This window comes from Mus caroli, unplaced genomic scaffold, assembly GCF_978045245.1.
Source record: "Mus caroli unplaced genomic scaffold, Mus_caroli_1 scaffold_8, whole genome shotgun sequence".
NCBI classification, from domain to species: Eukaryota; Metazoa; Chordata; class Mammalia; order Rodentia; family Muridae; genus Mus; species Mus caroli.
Window position 1 is genome coordinate 17,931,942 of NW_028227263.1, and position 19,569 is coordinate 17,951,510.

Here is a 19,569-nt window from a genome sequence, read left to right on the forward strand (position 1 = left end):
GAAAAGTGACATCAAACCAAATTCCAAGACCCTTGTCATCCGGATAAACCTGGAACCAGGCTGAAACAATGGAGGAACAGGAAGGTGGCTGCTTGAATGGAGATTTTCTAAAGGAGTCTCTTCTCCGTGCCCAAACTGGAAGATATCAGAGCTATTTTACACGATTAGAAACTGGGGTTCAGGGGCTGGAGGGATGGCTCAGAGGTTAAGAGCACTGACTGCTCTTCCAGAGGCCCTGAGTTCAATTCCCAGCAACTACATGGTGGCTCACAACCATCTGTAATGAGATCTGACGCCCTCTTCTGGAGTGTCTGAAGACAGCTAGAGTGTACTTACATATAATAAATAAATCTTTAAAAAAAAAGAAAAGAAAGAAACTGGGGTTCAGACGCACCAGGCACGCTTCCCACAGGGTAGTGCTGATGTTCGCTCTCCTCTTGGCTGTGTCAGTAGCACAAAAGCATGATGGACAGGGAGCAGAGCTTCATTATCCATCGCTAATGGATGATCAGGCCTGGATAGCTGCTCCCCATTCCTGAACAAGCTAGCTGTGGCAAGTCCTGTGTAGATGGAAGAGAGACTGAGCCAGAGTTCACAGGTGGATCCTCTGTGCGTAACTCTTCCCCACCCGAAGCACCAGGTCTTCCCTGAGAACAGAATCTCTGAAAGAAACTCGACCCCCCACGAAAGCGAATCTCTGTAGTCTGTATTCAAGACAGGGTTTCTTTGTGTGGCTTTGGCTGTCTGGGAACTCTGTAGACCAGGCTAGCTAGGAATTCAGAGTGCTGGAATTAAAGTCATGAGGTACCACACCCAGCCTGAAACATTTCTGTCCTCTTAAATCACTGGCGGTTGGAGGATTTTTTTGTTGTTGCTGTTTTGTTTCTGTTTCTGTTTTTGTAGCATAACAGCGAGCCTGGTATCCAACAGTTGTCAAACTTGATTGCAAAGCAGAACCCTCAGAGAAAGAACCCTCAGAGGTAATTGCTAAGATCTGATTCCTTAGTCCCAGGCTACACCTATGGAATCAGAATTTATAGGAAAGGGGCTACACAATCTACAAATCTAATAGGCTTTCCCTCAAACTCCTTACCAGGGCTGGAGAGATGGCTCAGCAGTTAAGAGCATTGACTGCTCTCCCAGAGGTCCTGAGTTCAATTCCCACCAACCACATGGTGGCTCACAACCATCTGTAATGGGATCTAATGCCCTCTTCTGGTGTGTTTGAAGACAGCTACAGTGTAGTCATATACATACAATAAATAATTTTTAAGAAAAACTGGAGAAGCTAAGCTGTAACGGCTATGATAGAGATGAGACCTCCAGGAGAGAGGAATGGCATGGTGGCAGAAGAGTGTGGGCAATGACTTAAGACTGGACTCAGGGCCCTTAAGAAATGGCAGCGTGTGCCAATATGAGCAACAGGGAACAGGGTCCTTCCGAAGTGGGGCTGCCTGGTTATACCAAGACTCACAGAGAGAGTGCAAAAGAAGCTGATGTGTGCTGCAGGGTCACCCACAGGTTTACTTGGTAGATTTCAAGCGATCCTGGGCATGATCAGTGGAAGTCATTAAAGGATCTGGTGAGTGCCTGCCTAGTCAGTCAGGGCTATGGATCCAAGCCCCAGCACCACAAGCAAGGTGAAAAACAATCGAACAATCTGAGCATGGTGGCACACACCTTAAGGATCAGTTATTATGAGTTAGTGTGTGTGTACCATAGTGCAAGGCTGGAGGCCAGAGGATGACCTGCTAGAGTAAGCTTGCTCTCTTCACCACGGGTCCTAAGGACTGAAATCAGATCTTAGGTGGTAGCAAGTGTCTCCACCTGCCAAGCCACCTCAATGGCCCTGGCATACACCTTTACTGCTACTTGGGAGGCTGCAGCAGAGGGACAAGTTCAAAGTTGGCCTGAGCAAATTGGCAATACTCTATCTCAAAATAAAACTTTTAAAGGAGGAGCTATAGAGACGGTTCAGCAGTTAAGAACACTTGTTGCTCTTGCAGAGGACCTAGCTTCAGTTTCCAGCAAGCTCACGGTGGCTTACAACCATCCATAACACCAATTCCAAGGGGTCTGATGCTGTCTGCTGACCTCCGTGAGAACCAGGCATGTGCATAGTGAACATACATACATGCAAATGAAACACACATTAAGGCTGGGCGTGCTGGCACACACCTTTAATCCTAGCACTTGGGAGGCAGAGGCAGGCAGATTTCGGAATTCGAGGCCAGCCTGGTCTACAGAGTGATTTCCAGGACAGCCAGGGCTACACAGAGAAACCGTCTCTTGAAAAAAAAAAAACAAAAACCAACCCCCCCAAAAAGAAATACATATTAAATAAATTTTTTTCAAAGTTTTTAAAACGATGGGCTAGAGAGACAGTTTAGCAGTTAGGAGAGCATACTGCACTTGCAGAGGGTCTGAGTTTGGTTCACAGCATCCATGTCGGGCAGCTCTCGACTGCCTGTAACTTCAACTCTAGAGGATCCAAGTACCTGCATTCATGTGCTTGAACGCATGCATGCATGTGTATAAACTATACACAAACCCATATACATATTGAAAATAATAGTAAATCTGGACCAGGTATGGCCCAGGAGTCATCATCATCTTTAAAAATAAGGACTGTAACTATAAATGGTAAAATGTCTGTTTATCATGCCCAAGGTTCAACCCCCCCACACCACCAAGCTTCTTATGTATGTGAGCACACTGTCTCTCTCTTCAGACAGATGGGAAGAGGGCATCAGACCCCATTACAGATGGTTGTGAGCTACCATGTGGTTGCTGGGGATTGAACTCAGAACCTCTGGAAGAACAGTCAGTGCTCTTAACCGCTGAGCATTCTCTCAAGCCCACCACCAATCTTTTAAAAAGTAAATAAATAAACCGGGCAGTGGTGGCACATGCCTTTAATCCCAGCATTTGGGAGGCAGAGGCAGGCAGATTTCTGAGTTTGAGGCCAGCCTGGTCTACAGAGTGAGTTTCAGGACAGCCAGGGCTACACAGAGAAACCCTGTCTCAAAATAAATAAATAAATAAATAAATAAATAAATAAATAAATAAATAAATCTCTGGACGATGACAAGAATTACTGTTGTCATCACATCTTGCTGTACCTGTGTCCCTTCACTCTGTCCTCTGACTTAACACACAGTGTGAACTCACTGTGTTCAAGGATCCACAAAGTCCCGGGGTAACCAGCAGTGAGCACTGCAGGCGAAATACGCCAAAGCCAAACGTGGGATGATTTTCTTTCTCTTTGTGCCTGGGAAAAGGTGTGAGTCAACATGCCCATTATTCAGATTTCTAGTAAGCAATTGCTTTGTGCTTGGTCTGAGTCAGTGCCTGGGGAAATGTAGACAGCCGTTAGGCCTGTGCTGTTCTGGTGGGAGACTGGACCTTGGCCTCACAGGATGGAAGCATGAGTGTCAGGGAAGGGACTTAGTACTATTCCATATGCAAGGAACACACAGTGGGGGCTCGCAGACACTTGGAGGCTATGCTTTCTTGGCAGAAAGAATGATGAGGAGGAAAAGTAGGTGTTATTGGCATAACCCAATGGGAGAGTGGGTGTTTATTTGTTTTAAATTTTTATTTTTATTTTATAACCTATGAGTATTTTGCCTGCATGTATGTATATGTACCACATGCATAAAAGCTGCCTGAGGAGGCCAGAAGAGGGCATCCAACACTCTGTGACTAGAGTCACAGATGGTTATGAGTGCCATGTGGGTCCTAGGACTTGAACCTAGGTCCTCAGCAAGAGTAACAAGTGCTTTTAACCACGGAGGCATCTCTCCAGCTCATGAATTTTGTATTTATTTTAAGTGTGTGAGGCCTGTGTGTATGTAAATGTACCACCTGGGTACTGTGCCTGTGAAGGCCAAGAAGAAGGCATCGGGTCTCCAAGGACAGGAGTTACAGGCAGTTGTGAGAGCCGTGGAGGTGCCGAGATCTGAAGCTTGTCATCTGTAAGACAGCCAGCACTCTTGACTGCAGAATTGTCTCTCAACCCATTTGTTTCTTTTTCGAATCAAAGCCCCATATATAGCCAGGCTGACCTCCAACTTGACCTCTTCCACCATGTCAGACCTTAGATTAGTTTTTGAGCATAGTCCTAGAAGCCATGGGATGTGGGAGGCGGAGCCTCCACAGGTAATATTAGTATACTCAGACAACTTGGAGATACCATTAGGATCCAGAGAGGAAGGAGGACACAAGGGAAGGGGCTTCAAGAGGGAACACCAATGAGGACTGTCCCTGGTGGCCCAGGTGGAAGGAAGGTGAGGAGAGCACCGGCTGGCCTGAAGTAGTTCCGACAGGAGCAAGGCCAGGCCAAGGCAAGCCAGGACTGAGCAGTAGTTTAGTGGTAGAGCATTTACCTGGCATGTGACAAGCCTAACTTCAATCTCTGGCATTAAAGGGAGGGAGGGAGATGCTGCCAAAGAGAGCCCCATCTTGCAACATCGGAATGCTACTTAACCCTTTGAACCCCCAGCCTGCTGATCTGTACACTTGGGATAGCAGTAGTGGCTAGGAGGCTGATGAGTTACCATGTAGGGAGGAAGACATGGTGGATACGCAGAACACAGCAGCAGCGCTGTGGGGAGGGGAGGGAGTCAGGGACAGATTCTGCTCCACTGAGTGGCTGGGTAGGTAGAGATGCCATCATTGATGGGAACAGGAAGAAACACTTCCGGGCCACTCTCCCTGGGGTCTCCACACCAGAGTCCTGGCCATACTCGCTATAGGTAATCTCTGTCAGCATGTTTTTTCTCTGTGTTCTTGGCTCTGGCTTATAGCAGTGCCTTCCTCTGAGATTCCCTGGTTCACAGGTATAGGTGAGTGGGTACTACAGGCATGAAGATGCAGGAAGGTACAGTAGGCCAAGATGAGAACCTAGGCTCAGTGGGTGAAGTGTACCTGAGTCAGATCTCCAGCATCCACACAGAAGCTGTGTACAAGAGCACACCTCTATACCCCTGTAAGCCTGCAGGCCCCAGAGGCACAGAATCAGGAAGGTCCCAGCTCAACCAGTAGATCAAAAATGGTGTAAGGTTAGGTGCGGTGCAAGAGCCTGTCTCTAAAACAGAAACTACAAGTAAGCCGGGCGTGGTGGTGCACACCTTTAATCCCAGCACTTGGGAGGCAGAGGGAGGCCGATTTCTGAGTTCGAGGCTAGCCAGGGATATACAGAGAAACCCTGTCTCGAAAAACAAAAAAACAAAACAAACAAACAAAAACTACTAGTAAGGTGGGAAATGACAGAAGCCGCCCAACACTGACCTTTGACCTACATGTGTGCACATGTACAAGTGAGCACATCTACATACATGTGTATGTCAAGTCAGAGGGGTTAAAAAGGAAGAAGATAACTTAGACTAGCTCCCAGGAGCCCTGACTGAGGGTCACAGAACAGAGGAAGAACTGGAGGGAGGTGGGAGGCAGAACTCAGAGGTTAAGGGCGTGGGACATTGGAGGGGGGACAGGCGAGGTGAGGAGACAAGACGAGTCTTCACAAGAAGGCCACTGGCTGTAGGGACTGTTGAAGGTCACAGATGGTAGGCCCTGCCATGACACAGATGAATGGTGTCTCAGGGTAGTTACTGGGTATTTGGCAAAAGCAGGGTGGAAGCCCACCCAACTGGGAGTCCAAACCCCACTGCCATGAGAGGAAATATTACTGAAGTAATATTTAAGGATAGGATGGAAGGAGGGAAAGCAGAGGGTGGCAGGCTCTCTGGACCTTCTGCAGCACCAGATTCAAGATTCTACTCCCCCTACACCCCCACCACCACCAAAGATTCTACTCCCAGCAGACATCTTTCTTCCTTCTGCACCCCCACCCTCACCCCAACTCCTGGCTTGGGGGATGTAACCCAGGGCCTTGCAGGCAAGCATATACCACTGAGATTCACTCTAGGCCAAGATAAATATCATTTTAAACACAGTCATCCAAAATCCCAGACCAAAAGTCTCAGCAGGTAGTGACCGCTCTGTTCTTGGGGGTTGACAAGCTGAGATCCACCAGTGCCAGGGCACTCTCAGGTAGGGTGACAAAAGATGTACAGAACAAGCCCCATGTCCTTCTCAGCAAGCAACAGCCACATACAGGGTCAGGTTTGTTATTTCTAATGCCCAAAAGACTTCCGCAAAGCCGAAGGGACAGGATAAAAGGAAGTCCTGCGTAGGCTCACAGACACTCTGCTCCTCTCAGGTTAGTCCCTTAGTTCATTGCCTTAGACCTTCTCTGACCGTCCACCCCAACTGCAGTTTACCCAGCATCTCTATCCCTGCCTCCGCATCGTTCCGTGCTTCTTGGGCTCCCCCCTCCCAACTTCTGGGCCTCCCCAGTGCCCCTCCCTTGGGTGCCCCTCCCCGGACTACAACCCCCAGGCGCCCCCAGCCCGGGGCGCTGCGCATGCCCCCTGCTCCCCGCCCCCTCCGCTCCCCCTCCCTCCCTTCCTCCTCACCTCCCTCCGCCCCCCTCCCCCGCGCCTCGGCTCCCGCATCCCTCCATCCAACCCTGTGCCGCAGCCGCATCGCCACCGCAGCCTAGGCAGAGCCCAGTCGGCCCAGGCCCCTGTCTCTGCCTGGCCTTAGCTCCCCGCCCCCCCGCCGCGCACCTTATCCGCACATCCTTCGGAGGTCTAGCCCGGTGCCCCCAGACCCCGGCCTCCAGGACAGAGGCAAGAGGCAGAGAGCAGCAGCGGAGGCGGGAGGACGAAGAAGGGGAGGAGGAGCCCGTCGCAGGATGAAGGATCGGACTCAGGAGCTGCGGAGTGTGAGCTAAGGGGTGGGAGAGGTGGGGAGGCGGGACCCTGTATTTGGGGAGCGCTTGGGGGATGGAGTGGGGGAGGTTCTGAGACGTGGGGAGCAAATGATGAGACTAGAGGTTGGAAGCCAGGAGCCCTAACATCTCCTGGCACCTGATATCTCCAGTGAACCTGCAATTGGAGGACAGTGGCTGGAAGGAGTTGGAGGCCATTAAGACACAAGGGGGCAGGAGAGGTCTCAGGGGCCTGGGCAGCCCAAATGCTAGGGAAGACCCTAGAATCTAACCTGGGGGTGGGAGAAAGTGAATGTCAAGAGAGGATTGGGGGACACCATCATCCCCTAGAGCAGGCTTGTCAAATTAGGCGGATGGAGGGGGTGGTTGCTGGCCAGGCCGGTTCCAGCAGGACCCAGATTTGGGATGCTATGGAGGACACAGGTTGGAACTAGATGCCAGCACCTGGCAGTGAATGAAGTGTGTGGTGGTATTGGTGCTGGTGTGTGTGTGTGTGTGTGTGTGTGTGTCCACGCGCACGCGCACTGGTATGTTGCTCCGTGGGGAGAGGGCACTGCTCAGAGGGGGAGTGTGTGTGTGTGTGTGTATGACTGAGTTCCCCTGGGCCAGAGCCTCAGCTTAGGTGACCCCAAAGGTGAGAGAGGAGAGAAAGATCCATCCACCAGGTCACAGAATTGGGTTGTGTGACATAGGCCACACAGTGCTTGGGGGAACTGGAGCATGGGAGCAGCCAGGGGCAGGCTGCTGGCAGCCAGGGGCCAGGCTCCAGGCGGTTGGCCAGCAGGGCTGGAGGAGGAAAGACTGGGGGCTGCAGGGGAGGCTGCTCTTTGGAGGGACTGTGCTCGCCTGCTGAGAATGATTTTGGGCAGGGAAGGTGCTGAGACATTTTAAGAATGACATGAACCCCAGGAGGTTGAGGTTCCAGTTTGCTGTGTGACAGTGGCCTCTGGCCACTGGGTCTTGATGGATTGGGGTATGTCAGAATTCCAAGGGATTGCTACTCTACATGACAGATTGGGAAACTGAGGTTCAGGGATGGGAAGGGACTGGCCCAAGGTCATCAAGTAAGTATGTGTGTGGTACAGGTCAAATGGCTCAGGGGCCTCCAGGCTGCCGAGTTGACCATGGGGCTACACCTTCCGGCCTTTGAAACACAAGTTTTAGAGTGGAGACAAAGAGTTCTGTTGTTGGAAGCCTCCAAAGGTTGGGCCTGGAGTTGGGGACCCTGGTTCACAGGCCATACAGGGAAGGAACACAGTGGCTCCTTGGAGAGGAAGTGGGGAGAATGGAGGAGCTGACCGTGAGGGAGGAGATGTGAAGGAGTATTTACTGCGTGAGGAAAACCGTAGTAGCAATGGCAACTGGACTGTGCGTGTTTTATAGGAAATCACCTCTGATTCCCGGCATCTTAGGAGGCTGGTGTTAGCATGATCTCATCTCACAGAAAAGGGAACAGAGGCTCAGAGACATTAAGGAACTTGGCCAAAGTTACAGAGCTACAAAAAGGCAGGATTCAAACCCAGACCAGCAGCCTCAGTATCCTGCCCCCCCCCCCCCAGGTGCAGTTTGCAAAGCAGGTTGTCATGGCAATCCCATTAGATCCCAACCAACTTCCTGGTAAGGTAGGCAGAGAGTCTGCCTTGTCTAATATTCAGGAAAACTGAAGCCCAGAGGGTTTAAAGATTTCCCCAAGCCATACAGCTAAACAAGGGAGAAAATAGAATTCGAACTCAGATCTCCAGCAGCCAAGAATATTCCATGACTCCCAAACCTAGAGAAATGCGATAAGGTGGGGGTGGAAGTGTGGTATAATTAGAGGGAGAGGGAGACAGAGTGAGGAGAACTCTGAGTGAGTCAGGGCTCCCTGCCCAGAGGTGAAGAAACCTGTGGCCAGGGCTGCCGGAGGGGGTGGGTGAGGGGTGGTGGTGGTGGAGGAGGAAGCCAGGTGGCTAGGGCAGTAGGCAAATGATGTGGAGAGCTGGGGGGAGGTATGGGGGGGAGGAGAGGTTGGGTAAATACTGATGGCTTTGCTGTTACTCACAGTTTGGGAGAGTGGAGAACTGGGGAGGGTGCAGGTGGGGTGGGTAGGAGCTCCAGATGTCTGGAGTGTTAAGAGTGTCTGCCAGAGTTGAAAGCCACACTGTGGGAAGGCAGTGAGCTGGAGGGGAGGGGAGGGCATGGTGAGGGGCATCCGGAGTGCTAGCCGAGGGGCTTGTCTCACCAAGGAGTTTTCAAATCTGTTTATCATGCAGAGGCTGAGGACTCAGACTTAGAAGCCAGATTGTTAGTGATTTAATGTGTGACCTTGGGCACGGTACTTGACATGTCTGGTACTCTCGGGGTAGTTTGGTGGTAGTGGGTGTGTTTTGTTTGTTTTGGGGAGTGTGTGTGTGGGGGGGACTGGGGGATTGACTGGAGGATATTGAATTCACTAGGCAGGTACTCTGTCGTAGAGCTACTTCTAAGCCTCAGTTTCCCCCTGTGTCATTTGAGAGTAAAGTGCCACCTCAATTCACAGGATCATTTTGAGAATTAAAAGTTAATTAATACTTCCAAGCTGTCTAAGAAAGGGCCCAGTGCACAGCAGCGCTCTGTGGTTGCTACTCCTAGGTGACTCTCCAGTTCTCTGGAACATTACAGAAGCCCGTTTGGATGTCTCCTAATGGAGTTACCTGAGGGCTACAGGAAAGAGACAGACTTGACAGAGGTGCTCGCAGGTCGGTCCTGCAGTTGGTGGAGCTGGTGTTGAACAGCTTTCTGTCTCGGGTTGCCCAGCAGGTTCGGTTTGGAGGTTCTAAGCTGGATATGGAACCTCAGGCCAGAGAGAAAACAGGAGGGCCAGTCCGGGCTCGGGCTCTGGGGAGGAAGGAGGAGGGGGACTAGGGGAGGCCAGAAAGAGAGGAAGCTCTGGCTTGTAAGAGTCGGCAGAGAGTATTCATTCATCACCGCCAGGGCACTGACTGGGCCTTTTCCTGCCTCGAGCTCTACTGCCCAGATGTGACTCCCATTGCCTTAAATTCAGTTTCTCCCAAATTACAGCATAACTGGACACAACTCAGATGTCACCTCCTCAGAAAGACCCTCCCGGGCCACCAAGCTTGCCTCCATCACATCCTCCTGTCTGTCCTGTTACTTCCCATCATGGGCTGCTTTTTCTTATTCACTTCTCATTGTTTGTCTCCCCCTCCCCCACGGGACAGTCAGCTCCTTGGAGGCAAGCCCTTCCTTCCCAGGAATGTTCACCCTCGGTACCCATCATACACAGTTGTTAGATGCATGAGGGATGCGGGGAGGCAGGAAGAGGATCAGGGTAGGGGTGGGCTGTGGAGGAGAAGAGGAAGTGGGGCTGTGCTGCACCATGGGCCATGGGAGATTGGGGGAGTGGAGGCCCAAGCGAAGGATTCGGATGGACAGAATCCTGAGGGACGTGCAAGAGCGTCTGATGGCTCTAGATCAAATGATGAGGTCTGGGTGGACAGTGTATGGTAGTGTGTGTAAGGATGTGTATATACACAAACACACACTTGTTTTCTTTTCAAAGATTTATTTTATTATTATATGTAAGTACACTGTAGCTGTCTTCAGACACATCGGAAGACGGTGTTAGATCTCATTTCGGATGTTTGTGAGCCACCATGTGGTTGCTAGGATTTGAACTCAGGACCTTTGGAAGAGCAGTCAGTGCTCTTAACCGCTGAGCCATCTCTCCAGCCTGAACACATATTTGTTTTTGTTTTTTTTTTTAATTTGTATTCTTTCATATTTGTAAACACACATTTGTGAACATGCACTTGGGAACACACACATGTGCACACACACCAGGACGCTCTTGTTGCTGATGTGGAAAACTTTGACTTTAAGGAGGCTGGGGAATTGGATTGGATGCCCCTCAAGGCAGTGAAACCTCAAGTGACAAAAGCTTTATTAATCAAGTCCTTCCAGGTGTTCACCAATTGGTGGACAGTGACAAGCAATGCCCTGACATCCGCCAACACCCTTTTGGCTGACCACCCTTGGACAAGTTATGTAATCTTTCTGAGCCTCGGTTTCTTCATCTGTCAAATAGGAATAAGAGCATCTACCTTGTTGGATAGTTGTGAGGTTAAATATGAGGAACTGCATACTGGATATGGGCTCATGGCTGAATCCCAACACTTGAGAGGGTGAGGCAGGAGGATTGCTGCAAGTTCAAGGCTACTCTGGGCCACACAGTGAGACTCTAGCAAGAAGTGGGGGGAGGGACAGGGAAATAGAGCAAAAGAGTGTGGGCAGGGTAGTTGTCTCTGTGGCCAAGTAAGGACAGAGGGACTTCCGCATGTTGGCAGGATGGATGGAAAAAACCTGGAGACTTGACAGGTCCCCACTTCAAACTCAACCTCTGGCTTTGTTTGCTCTGAGGCCTCAGGCAACAGGGCAGTGTGTCTGACCTGTCTCCTCACCTGTCACACAGAAGACGGGTGCTCACAGTCCACCCTCATCAAAGATTCTCCCCCTGGCAGCTGTAGGCATTTCCCTGTGTGCGTTCGCAGGGGGGTCCTGGAGGGGCTCTGCGGGAGGGGACTGCAGCTTGACAGAGGAAGGTGTGAGGCCTGGAGGGTGGAAGCCCACAAGGCTGGTCAGCTGCTGAACTGGTGCGGGCTTTTTGGCCTCTCTCTACTTAAAGTTCTTCCATTTATAAAAGAAGGCTGTGATAATGTCTATCTCGGGAGACTGTTGTAGGAATTAAATGAATGGGTCTGGTGGTGATGTGAAACAGGCAGGAGGATTCCAAGTTAAAGGCTACCTGGAGCTACAGTAAGACTTTCAGAAAAATAGGAGCTGGGACTTTAGCTCTCTCTCTCTCTCTCTCTCTCTCTCTCTCTCTCTCTCTCTCACACACACACACACACACACACACACACACCAAGGAAAGGGCCGGTGGGGGTGGGGGGAGACAGATACAGACAGACAGACAGACAGACAGACAGAAAGAGGTCAAGAGTGAATTAAATGGGGCTGGAGAGATGGCTCAGCAGTTAAGAGCACTGACTGTTCTTCCGGAGAACCAGGGTTCAATTCCCAGCACCCACATGGCAGCTCCCCACCATCTGCAACTCCAGTTCTAAGAGATCTTGGCACACTCGCACAGATAGACATGCAGGCAAAGCACCAATGCACATAAAATAAATTGTCTTTTTTTTTTTAAGTGGATTAAACGGACGAGCGCATGCAGAATACACAGAGCACTTGAGAATGCACCCAGCACTCCATCAGTCTCTGCAGTGTTTGTCAGTGTTGCAGTTGTGTTGTCAGTGGTCATCACAGAGTTTGTTTGTCCGTTTGTTTGCTTCAGACAGGCACTTACTATGTTAGGCCTGTGTGGCTTGGCACTGGCTATGTAGACCAGACTGGCCTTGAAGTCACAGAGACCCACCTCCCTCTGCCTCTATTGCAATTAACAGTGTGTGCCTGCCAGGTATAAGCCTGCTTTGGAGACAGGATTTTACTCTGTAGTCCCAGCTGATCAGCATCCTGTGCAGGCTAGGCAGCCCCTGCCCTTCACACACTGAGCCATCTCTCCAGACCCTGTTTTTGTTTAAGATTTAACAAAATGATTTTGTTTATTTGTTTGTTTGTTTGTTTGTTTTGTTGTTGTTGAAACAAGGTTTCTCTGTGCAGCCCCGGAGGTCCTGGAACTCTGTAGACAAGGATGGCCTCAAACTCAGAGGTCTGCCTGCCTCTGTCTCCTGAGTTGGATCTAAAAGGTGTGTGCTATCACACCGAGAGAGAGAGAGAGAGAGAGAGAGAGAGAGAGAGAGAGAGAGAGAGAGAGAGAGAGAGAGAGAACACACATCAGTACAGGAGCCTGTAGAGACCAGAAGAGGGCATTGCATCCCCTGGAATGGAGTTACAAGCAGGTACTTGTGAGCTGCCCAACATGGGTACTGAGAACTGAACTTGGGTCCTCTCCAAGACCAATACACATTCTTAACATCCAAGCCATGGCTCCAGCCCCTCTCTCTAGAGAGTTTTGGTGAAGATCCAAAGACATACCAAGAATGTAAGATGCATGCAGAGGCACTGGTAGGTGATGTTGCTAGCCTGGCTGGTCAGGATACAGAGGCCTGAGCAGGAACTGGCCCAGGAGGAAATGAGCCCATGCAAATGGTGGCTGAAAAGCCTTCAGGGGAGCAGAGCTAGGGTGGCCAGACCATGGTGTCCTGGTCCCAATCTGCCTGGTGCCCTTGGGCAAGTCATTGTACTTTGCCCACCCGGGCTCCGTGCTCCTTCATCTGTGAAATGGGAACAGTGTTTGCCCAGCTTTTCTCACTGGGCTGTGGCGGTGAGGATCAGAAGGGATTACGGCCGTGAGTGTCCGTGTACACAGGAGTTTTAGCTCTCCTTGTGGTCATTAGCCAAACCAAATCACCTTAGGCCCTTCAACCTTTTTTCCTGTCTCAAGGGCAAGTAAATAGGCAGCCTGGATACTCTAGGAAGTATCTAAGGCTTTGAAAACAGGCGAGACTGAAATAATACTTTAGGAAGGACTTCCTGGAGTTGGCATGGGAAGGGAAAGAGACAGAGAAGAGGAAGGTTCCCAGGTTCCTAGGCTGTCAGAGGTTCACCTGCCATGTGTGAAGCTGGCCAAGAGTAGGTGGGAGGGAGGAGGAGGAGAAGGTCAGCAGGAGACTGTGGCCCTGGAGGAGGAGACACTGGAAAGCGCAATGAGAAACTGGTACATCCTACAGATGAGCCCAGCTCCTGACAGGCTTCCAGGGCCAACGTCTTCTGGTGTCTGTCCTGAGGCAGGTGGAGGCTGGAGAAGCCAAAACTCCCAGCAGGGTCTTTGAGACCTTTGAGCTTGGTTTGAGCAAGACCCGGGCAGAAACAGGTGACTTTGGTCTGCCCCAGGAGGTCTTCTCTGGGTTATGCTGGTCTCAGAGCTGCCCTTACTTGGCAGATCCCAAGTGATCTTCGTGTCTTAGTCGCATCTTGGTCCCATCTGGCTCTGTCTGGGTTCAGTCGAACAGACTGAGATACATTAGAGCCAAGTGCAGTTCCTTCACAGCCTGTCTGACTTCCACGAGGGCCTGTGTGTGATCTGCCCCAGGACCGTCAGGTCTCCCTTCAGGTCCAAGAGGCTCCGCTTGATTTCACCCAGGCTCTCCTGGCTGCATTCTGTCTGAACTCTGGCTCAACCTGTCTGTGATGCGGGCTGAACCCTGGCACTGCTTAGACCTCCAGATTTAATGTCTATTGATGGCTGAGCTCAACTTTACCCTGAGAATTCTGTTCCAGGCAGAGAGGAATGGGGATCCCAGGGGAGCCCTCTTGTACCTTCCGCCCAACTCTGGGCAAGAATGTGGTTGTGGGGTTTGAAGATGGTGGGTGAACAGGCAGCATCCTCCTCCTCTCCCTCTGTCCACGTGTCAGCAGTGCAGCTCTGCCTGGGTCTGTGTGCCTCCACGTGGGTGTTGGGGGGCCTATTTCTGTGTGCCTGTGTGTCAGCTCCTCTGTCTGTGTCACTGGTCTGCCTGGAGATGGCAGTGTGGGTGGGTGAATCCCTTTGTGTCTCTGAGCCCTGAGGGTGGAGGGCTGAGCAGCTGCAGGTTGCAACTGGGAAATCCGAGTCAGAGAGAGTTGGTGGGTGTGTGGTTGGAAGGGACTGGAAGGAAGTGGGCGGCTGCGTGGGGAAGAGGCTCTCCAAGAGACAGTGCAGTGGGAGGAGGGAGTGTGGGATGAAGTGGGTCAGAGAGTACTGCCGACATGCTCAGCCGGCCCTCACTGGGCCTGGCCCTGCTTGCTCAACTTGGCTTCAGCAGCCAGCAGCTTGGCAGCAATGGGACCTTTAAGAGGGGAATGGATGGTCAGGTTGTGTCAGGGAAAGGGGAGCCCTGGGTAGGCACTGCTAGGAGATGGTAGGGAGGCTCACAGTTCTGGAAAACCGTTCTAGAATCCTCCTTGGAGCCCAGAGCCAGTCATCACCAGGCTGACATTTAGCTGGGTGTTGAAAGTATTGAAATTTGTCCATATCCAGCAGTCAACAGCAGTGCCTCTTTCCCAGGGAGACTCTGAACAGATGAGACTGTTCAGATCTCAGAAAATGCCTTTAGCTGACTCCTTTAAGGGACACTGGCATCTAGGACATTGGTCTACAAGGTATCCAGTGCTGGCTCTGAGTGTTGGTGACCTTGCCATCCCTCTTGATGAGGACCCTTCCCAAGGTCCCTCTTCTGAGTCTAGAACTGATACCGTTCATGTTATGTGTGGTAGGTGGAGGAACAGAGAGGCAGCGTCAACCTTGAGACGCAGGGTAGGGACTGCTTATAGATCTGGCCTTGCTTTGCTTCCAGGCGAAAGACAGTGATGATGAAGAGGAGGTGGTCCACGTGGATCGAGACCACTTTATGGATGAGTTCTTTGAGCAGGTAGAGTGCCCGGGTAGCCCTGGCCCAGAGCCTTGTCCCCTCCCCTAGCTTCCTTTGCCTTGTGTATTCCCTTGTCCCTGCACACTCCTTGGCCTTCATGGTTTGGCCGATTTCACTGAACACTGGCTAGGTCTCATCTGGCCCCCCAGCCTGGATAAGGTGTCACTGATTTCCTGCCCCAGGTGGAAGAGATCCGAGGCTGCATCGAGAAGCTGTCTGAGGATGTGGAGCAAGTGAAGAAACAGCATAGCGCCATTCTTGCCGCCCCCAACCCCGATGAGAGTGAGTGCTGCCTTGGGGGGGCCCAGGGCCTGGGACCCCACCCCGGTTCTCACCTTCCAATTTGCCTTCTCCCCCAGAGACTAAACAGGAGCTGGAGGACCTCACAGCAGACATCAAAAAGACGGCAAACAAGGTCCGGTCCAAGTTGAAAGGTGAGGACCGCAGTTCCGCCACTGCAAACAGATCTCTGCCCCACGTTAGATCAGAGAAAACGGGACTCTGGGGGTCATAGTCCTAAACATTGAGAAATGTACAAGCCCACTTTTGCCCACGTCCTTTGGAAACACTTGACAGGGAAATGAGCCAGGCAGTGTTTCTGCCTGAATTGCACCTGAGAGCCATCAATCAGAAAAAAATACAGATTTTCCAGCCAGTCACGGTGGGGAGGTCCTGTAATCCCAGCGCCGGGAGGCTGCCACAGGAAGAGTGAGAGTTCCGGATGCGTGTGGGCTACGTAGTGAGACTCTGTTTCAAAGAATCCAGGAAGGAAAGGGGGAAGACTGAGCGGAACGCACTTTTCCAAGAGGTTTTAATTTTGATCAGTCCTCATTTGGCCTGAATAGGCTCCGAGCGCGACACTGAGCAGCAGTAGGTGGGCTCAGCAAATGCTTCTGAGTTAGCATCCTCGGCTCAGGACAGATTGGACTGTGTGGCTGACATCAGGGGCTGGCACGCTTTCAGGAGGGCCTTGCCAAGTGCTCATGTATTCACTCCAATTTAAGAACTTGGGTGCTGCTAATAACCACCTTCCCTCAAAGCATTGTGGGTTGGGAACCTCCTTGTCTGCTGGTGCCAGGGGAATAGCAGTGTTAAGGAGCAGCCGCTCACGTACCCTGGCAGTTCAGCAGTTAAGGCATTTACCAAAGCGTCTATAGCACTAAGGCTCACTGCTAGGCTTTGGAAGGGATTTTTTTTTAGGGGGGGGGCGGTTGTCCCCAAGGCCACTAATCTTGCGTGGGGAGATGGCAACACAAGCTTCAGGTCCTTTTGGACTTAGGAGGAGGTCATGTGAGAGCCTCTGTTGCTAACCAATAAAAACAAGCCCTCTGTACTCAGAGTGTGTGCTCTGGGGTCATGGTCACGCAATCTATAGGGAGGAGTCCAGCCTCCAGTGCCAGTCACTGTAGCTGGTCCCTGTCCTCAGCTCACTCATCAGTATAATAGGGAAGCTGAAGAAAATATATTTTTTCTTCTAGTCTTGACAGTAAAGTTTTGGTTTAGTTTGATTTGTTTTTTTTGTTTGTTTGTTTGTTTTTTTGTTTTTCGAGACAGGGTTTCTCTGTGTAGCCCTGGCTGTCCTGGAACTCACTCTGTAGACCAGGCTGGCCTCGAACTCAGAAATCCGCCTGCCTCTGCCTCCCAAGTGCAGGAACTAAAGGCGTGTGCCACTACTGCCTGGCTGTATTTTTTCTTTTTTTCCAGATGATGTCTTATCAAGAATCTCAAATATAGGGGCTGGAGAGATAGCTTAGTGGTTAAGATCACTGGCTTCCCGAGGACCCGGGTTCAATTCTACATGGAGGATCACAAGTATCTGAAGTCCTAGTTCCAGGGAATCCAACACCTTCCCAATAGACATACATGCAGGCAAAATGCAATACACATAATTTTTTTTTAAATCTCAAATATAAAACATAAAAGTTGACAGGCTGGTGGTATACACCTTTAGTCCCAGTGCTAGGGAGGCAGAGGCAGGAGAATCTTTGTGAGTTCAAGGCCAGCCTCGTCTACATAGTGAGTTTCAACCCAGCCAGAGTTGTAAGGTCATATTCTCAAATCAAATGCCGTAAGTCAGGCACAGTGGTTGCTCCTGTACCTTCAGCACTTGGAAGGGTGAGATGGGCTGGCAGGTCACAGGCTCAGGACTCCTTGGTTTCTTCAGACCCGTTGGCCTTGATGTAGAACACTTTCTAGAAGACCATGAGGAAAACTTTGTGGTCAGGGGTTCAGAAGTAGGTCCAGATAGAAGACAGAAAAAGAGAAGGTGGTTTAAGAAACTGACCAGGAAAAAAACAAAACAAACCCCCCAAAACCCCAAAACAAACAAACACTCCATCTTTTTCATCTTCCTCCAGTTGGTGGCATCAGGGTGACCTTCATTTCTCCAATTTCTGGTGTGAAATATCAGCCAATATTACAGAGTTTCTACAACAGTTGTAAAAGACCTCTCTGTCCAGAATTGGCCCGAGCCCTAGGCCTGATAATAAATAAGGCTCAGGGCAGGGTTAACATGCCCTGGATCCCTGGTCATGCTTTCCTAACTGCTACAGCTAGGGATAGCACTCAGTCACTGTGCCTGCTTCTGCTTGCTGGATAGCCTTGAGGTGCCATCTGGCTCCATTCCCCCACCTCCACCCCCACCACCAACCACTGCCAGTGGGACAGAAAGAGGTGGCACTCTTGGGACTGGCCCAGAGGCCTTTGCAAGTCTTAGCAGCCCAGGGATTCGTCCCTGATGCATTTTCTGATAGGACTTGAAGAAGCTGTTACTGCAAGCTCTTCTCAGGAAATCTGAGTGATGGCCCCAGGAAGACATGGTCTAGAAGAAGTTCAAAACATCCTTTAGAAGTGAGAACTCAGCTGGAGCATGTCTTTAATCTTAGCACTGGCGGGGACTGCAGAGGGCAGGCAGAGGCCTGAGTTCTAGGACAGCCAGAGCTACACAGAAAAACATTCTCAAAACAAAACAAAAAATAAGATTAAAAAAAAAGGACCGGGTCTCACAAGACAGGCAGGGGAGGAGAGCTAAGTTCCCTCTGTTAAAACATCCCCCTGTAAGCTGGATAGCCACTGTGATGGTTTGTATATGCTTGGCCCAGGGAGTGGCACTATTAGAAGGTGTGGCCCTGTTGGAGTAGGTGTGTCACTGTGGGTGTGGCCTTTAAGACCCTCATCCTAGTTGCTTTGAAGCCAGTATTCTGTTAGCAGCATTCAGATGAAGATGTAGAACTCTCAGCTCCTCCTGCACCATGCTTGCCTGGATGCTGCCATGTTCCTGCCTTGATGATAATGGACTGAACCTCTGAACCTGTAATCCAGCCCCAATTAAATGCTGTTCTTATAAGAGTTACCTTGGTCATGGTATCTTCACAGCAGTAAAACCCTGACGAAGACAGCCACCAAGAAAGTTAGAAGGTAGCAGAAGGTCTTGCCTGTAGGAGCAGCTACTCAGAAAGCTGAGGCAGGAATGTCTTTGAGTCTACAAATCCTTGACAGTGTAATAACACCCAGTCTTTAAAAGGGAAAAAAAAAAAAAAGGTAGATTTTGCTTTTTGTTCAGAAGTGAGAGGAACTGGACATTACTTGGGGGCGGTGACCTGGCTTTATTCCCTTGTGTGCTTGGGTTCTTTCCAAGGCAAAATCTTTCCACAGAGCAACCTTTTGACTCTCCCTACCTACCTTAGGGAATTCCCTCAAACCCCGGGCTTGTATACTTGGCAACCTGCAAACAAACCTCTGCAAAACTTTTCTTGGGCGTGGTGCCTCTTCTCAGGCCTGGAGCCCACCTCCTCCCTCACTCCAGACCCAGGTCCCCCACCTCATCCTCAGGTCTCCAACCTGTTACTGCCTTCTCTCCACAGCGATCGAGCAAAGCATTGAGCAGGAAGAGGGGCTGAATCGTTCCTCTGCGGACCTGCGCATCCGCAAGACCCAGGTAGGCTCACGGAGCAAGAGGGGACCGACAGGCAGGTGAAGCATGGGGACTATCGGGCGGAACTAGGGTTCTGAATATATGTGGGAGAGTGGTGCTGCAGCCTTCTGGGTCTCGTGTCCCTGGTGCCGTGCTGTGATTTGCCCTGATCTCCCTAGCACTCCACACTCTCACGGAAGTTCGTGGAGGTAATGACCGAATATAATGCAACTCAGTCCAAGTACCGGGACCGCTGCAAGGACCGCATCCAGAGGCAGCTGGAGATCAGTGAGCGTGCCCCTCCCTTCCCCAAACTCCCAGGACTTGCCAGGCTCCTCTCTGGAGCAGACTCTGGGCCTCAGCCTAATGGGAGGGTGGGTCCTGGGGTCCTGTCGTCTTCCCACTTCCTGAGCAGGAGGTCCTTTCTCCACACAGCTGGCAGGACTACTACC

At 50.9% G+C, this 19,569-nt stretch overlaps 1 protein-coding gene and 1 long non-coding RNA gene across 2 annotated transcripts in view; one reads left to right on the top strand and one right to left on the bottom strand.

The window, feature by feature from the left end:
- The first annotated feature begins 6,519 nt into the window (after positions 1–6,519).
- Positions 6,520–19,569, top strand: part of Stx1b (syntaxin 1B) — an 18,599-nt gene continuing 5,549 nt past the window's right edge. The window contains exons 1-7 of the mRNA XM_021166852.3: positions 6,520–6,790; positions 15,130–15,204; positions 15,387–15,486; positions 15,564–15,638; positions 19,068–19,141; positions 19,297–19,405; positions 19,553–19,569. The exon at positions 19,553–19,569 is cut by the window's right edge and continues 57 nt beyond it. Of these exons, the coding sequence (XP_021022511.1) occupies positions 6,761–6,790; positions 15,130–15,204; positions 15,387–15,486; positions 15,564–15,638; positions 19,068–19,141; positions 19,297–19,405; positions 19,553–19,569 (480 nt within the window). The 5' untranslated portion in view covers positions 6,520–6,760. The remainder of the gene's footprint in view (positions 6,791–15,129; positions 15,205–15,386; positions 15,487–15,563; positions 15,639–19,067; positions 19,142–19,296; positions 19,406–19,552) is intronic.
- On the bottom strand, positions 17,080–18,712 carry LOC147002848 (uncharacterized). Its single transcript, XR_015047807.1, has 2 exons — positions 18,558–18,712; positions 17,080–17,416 (listed from the first exon to the last, which is right to left on the bottom strand). It is a non-coding gene; the product is annotated as an uncharacterized LOC147002848 (long non-coding RNA).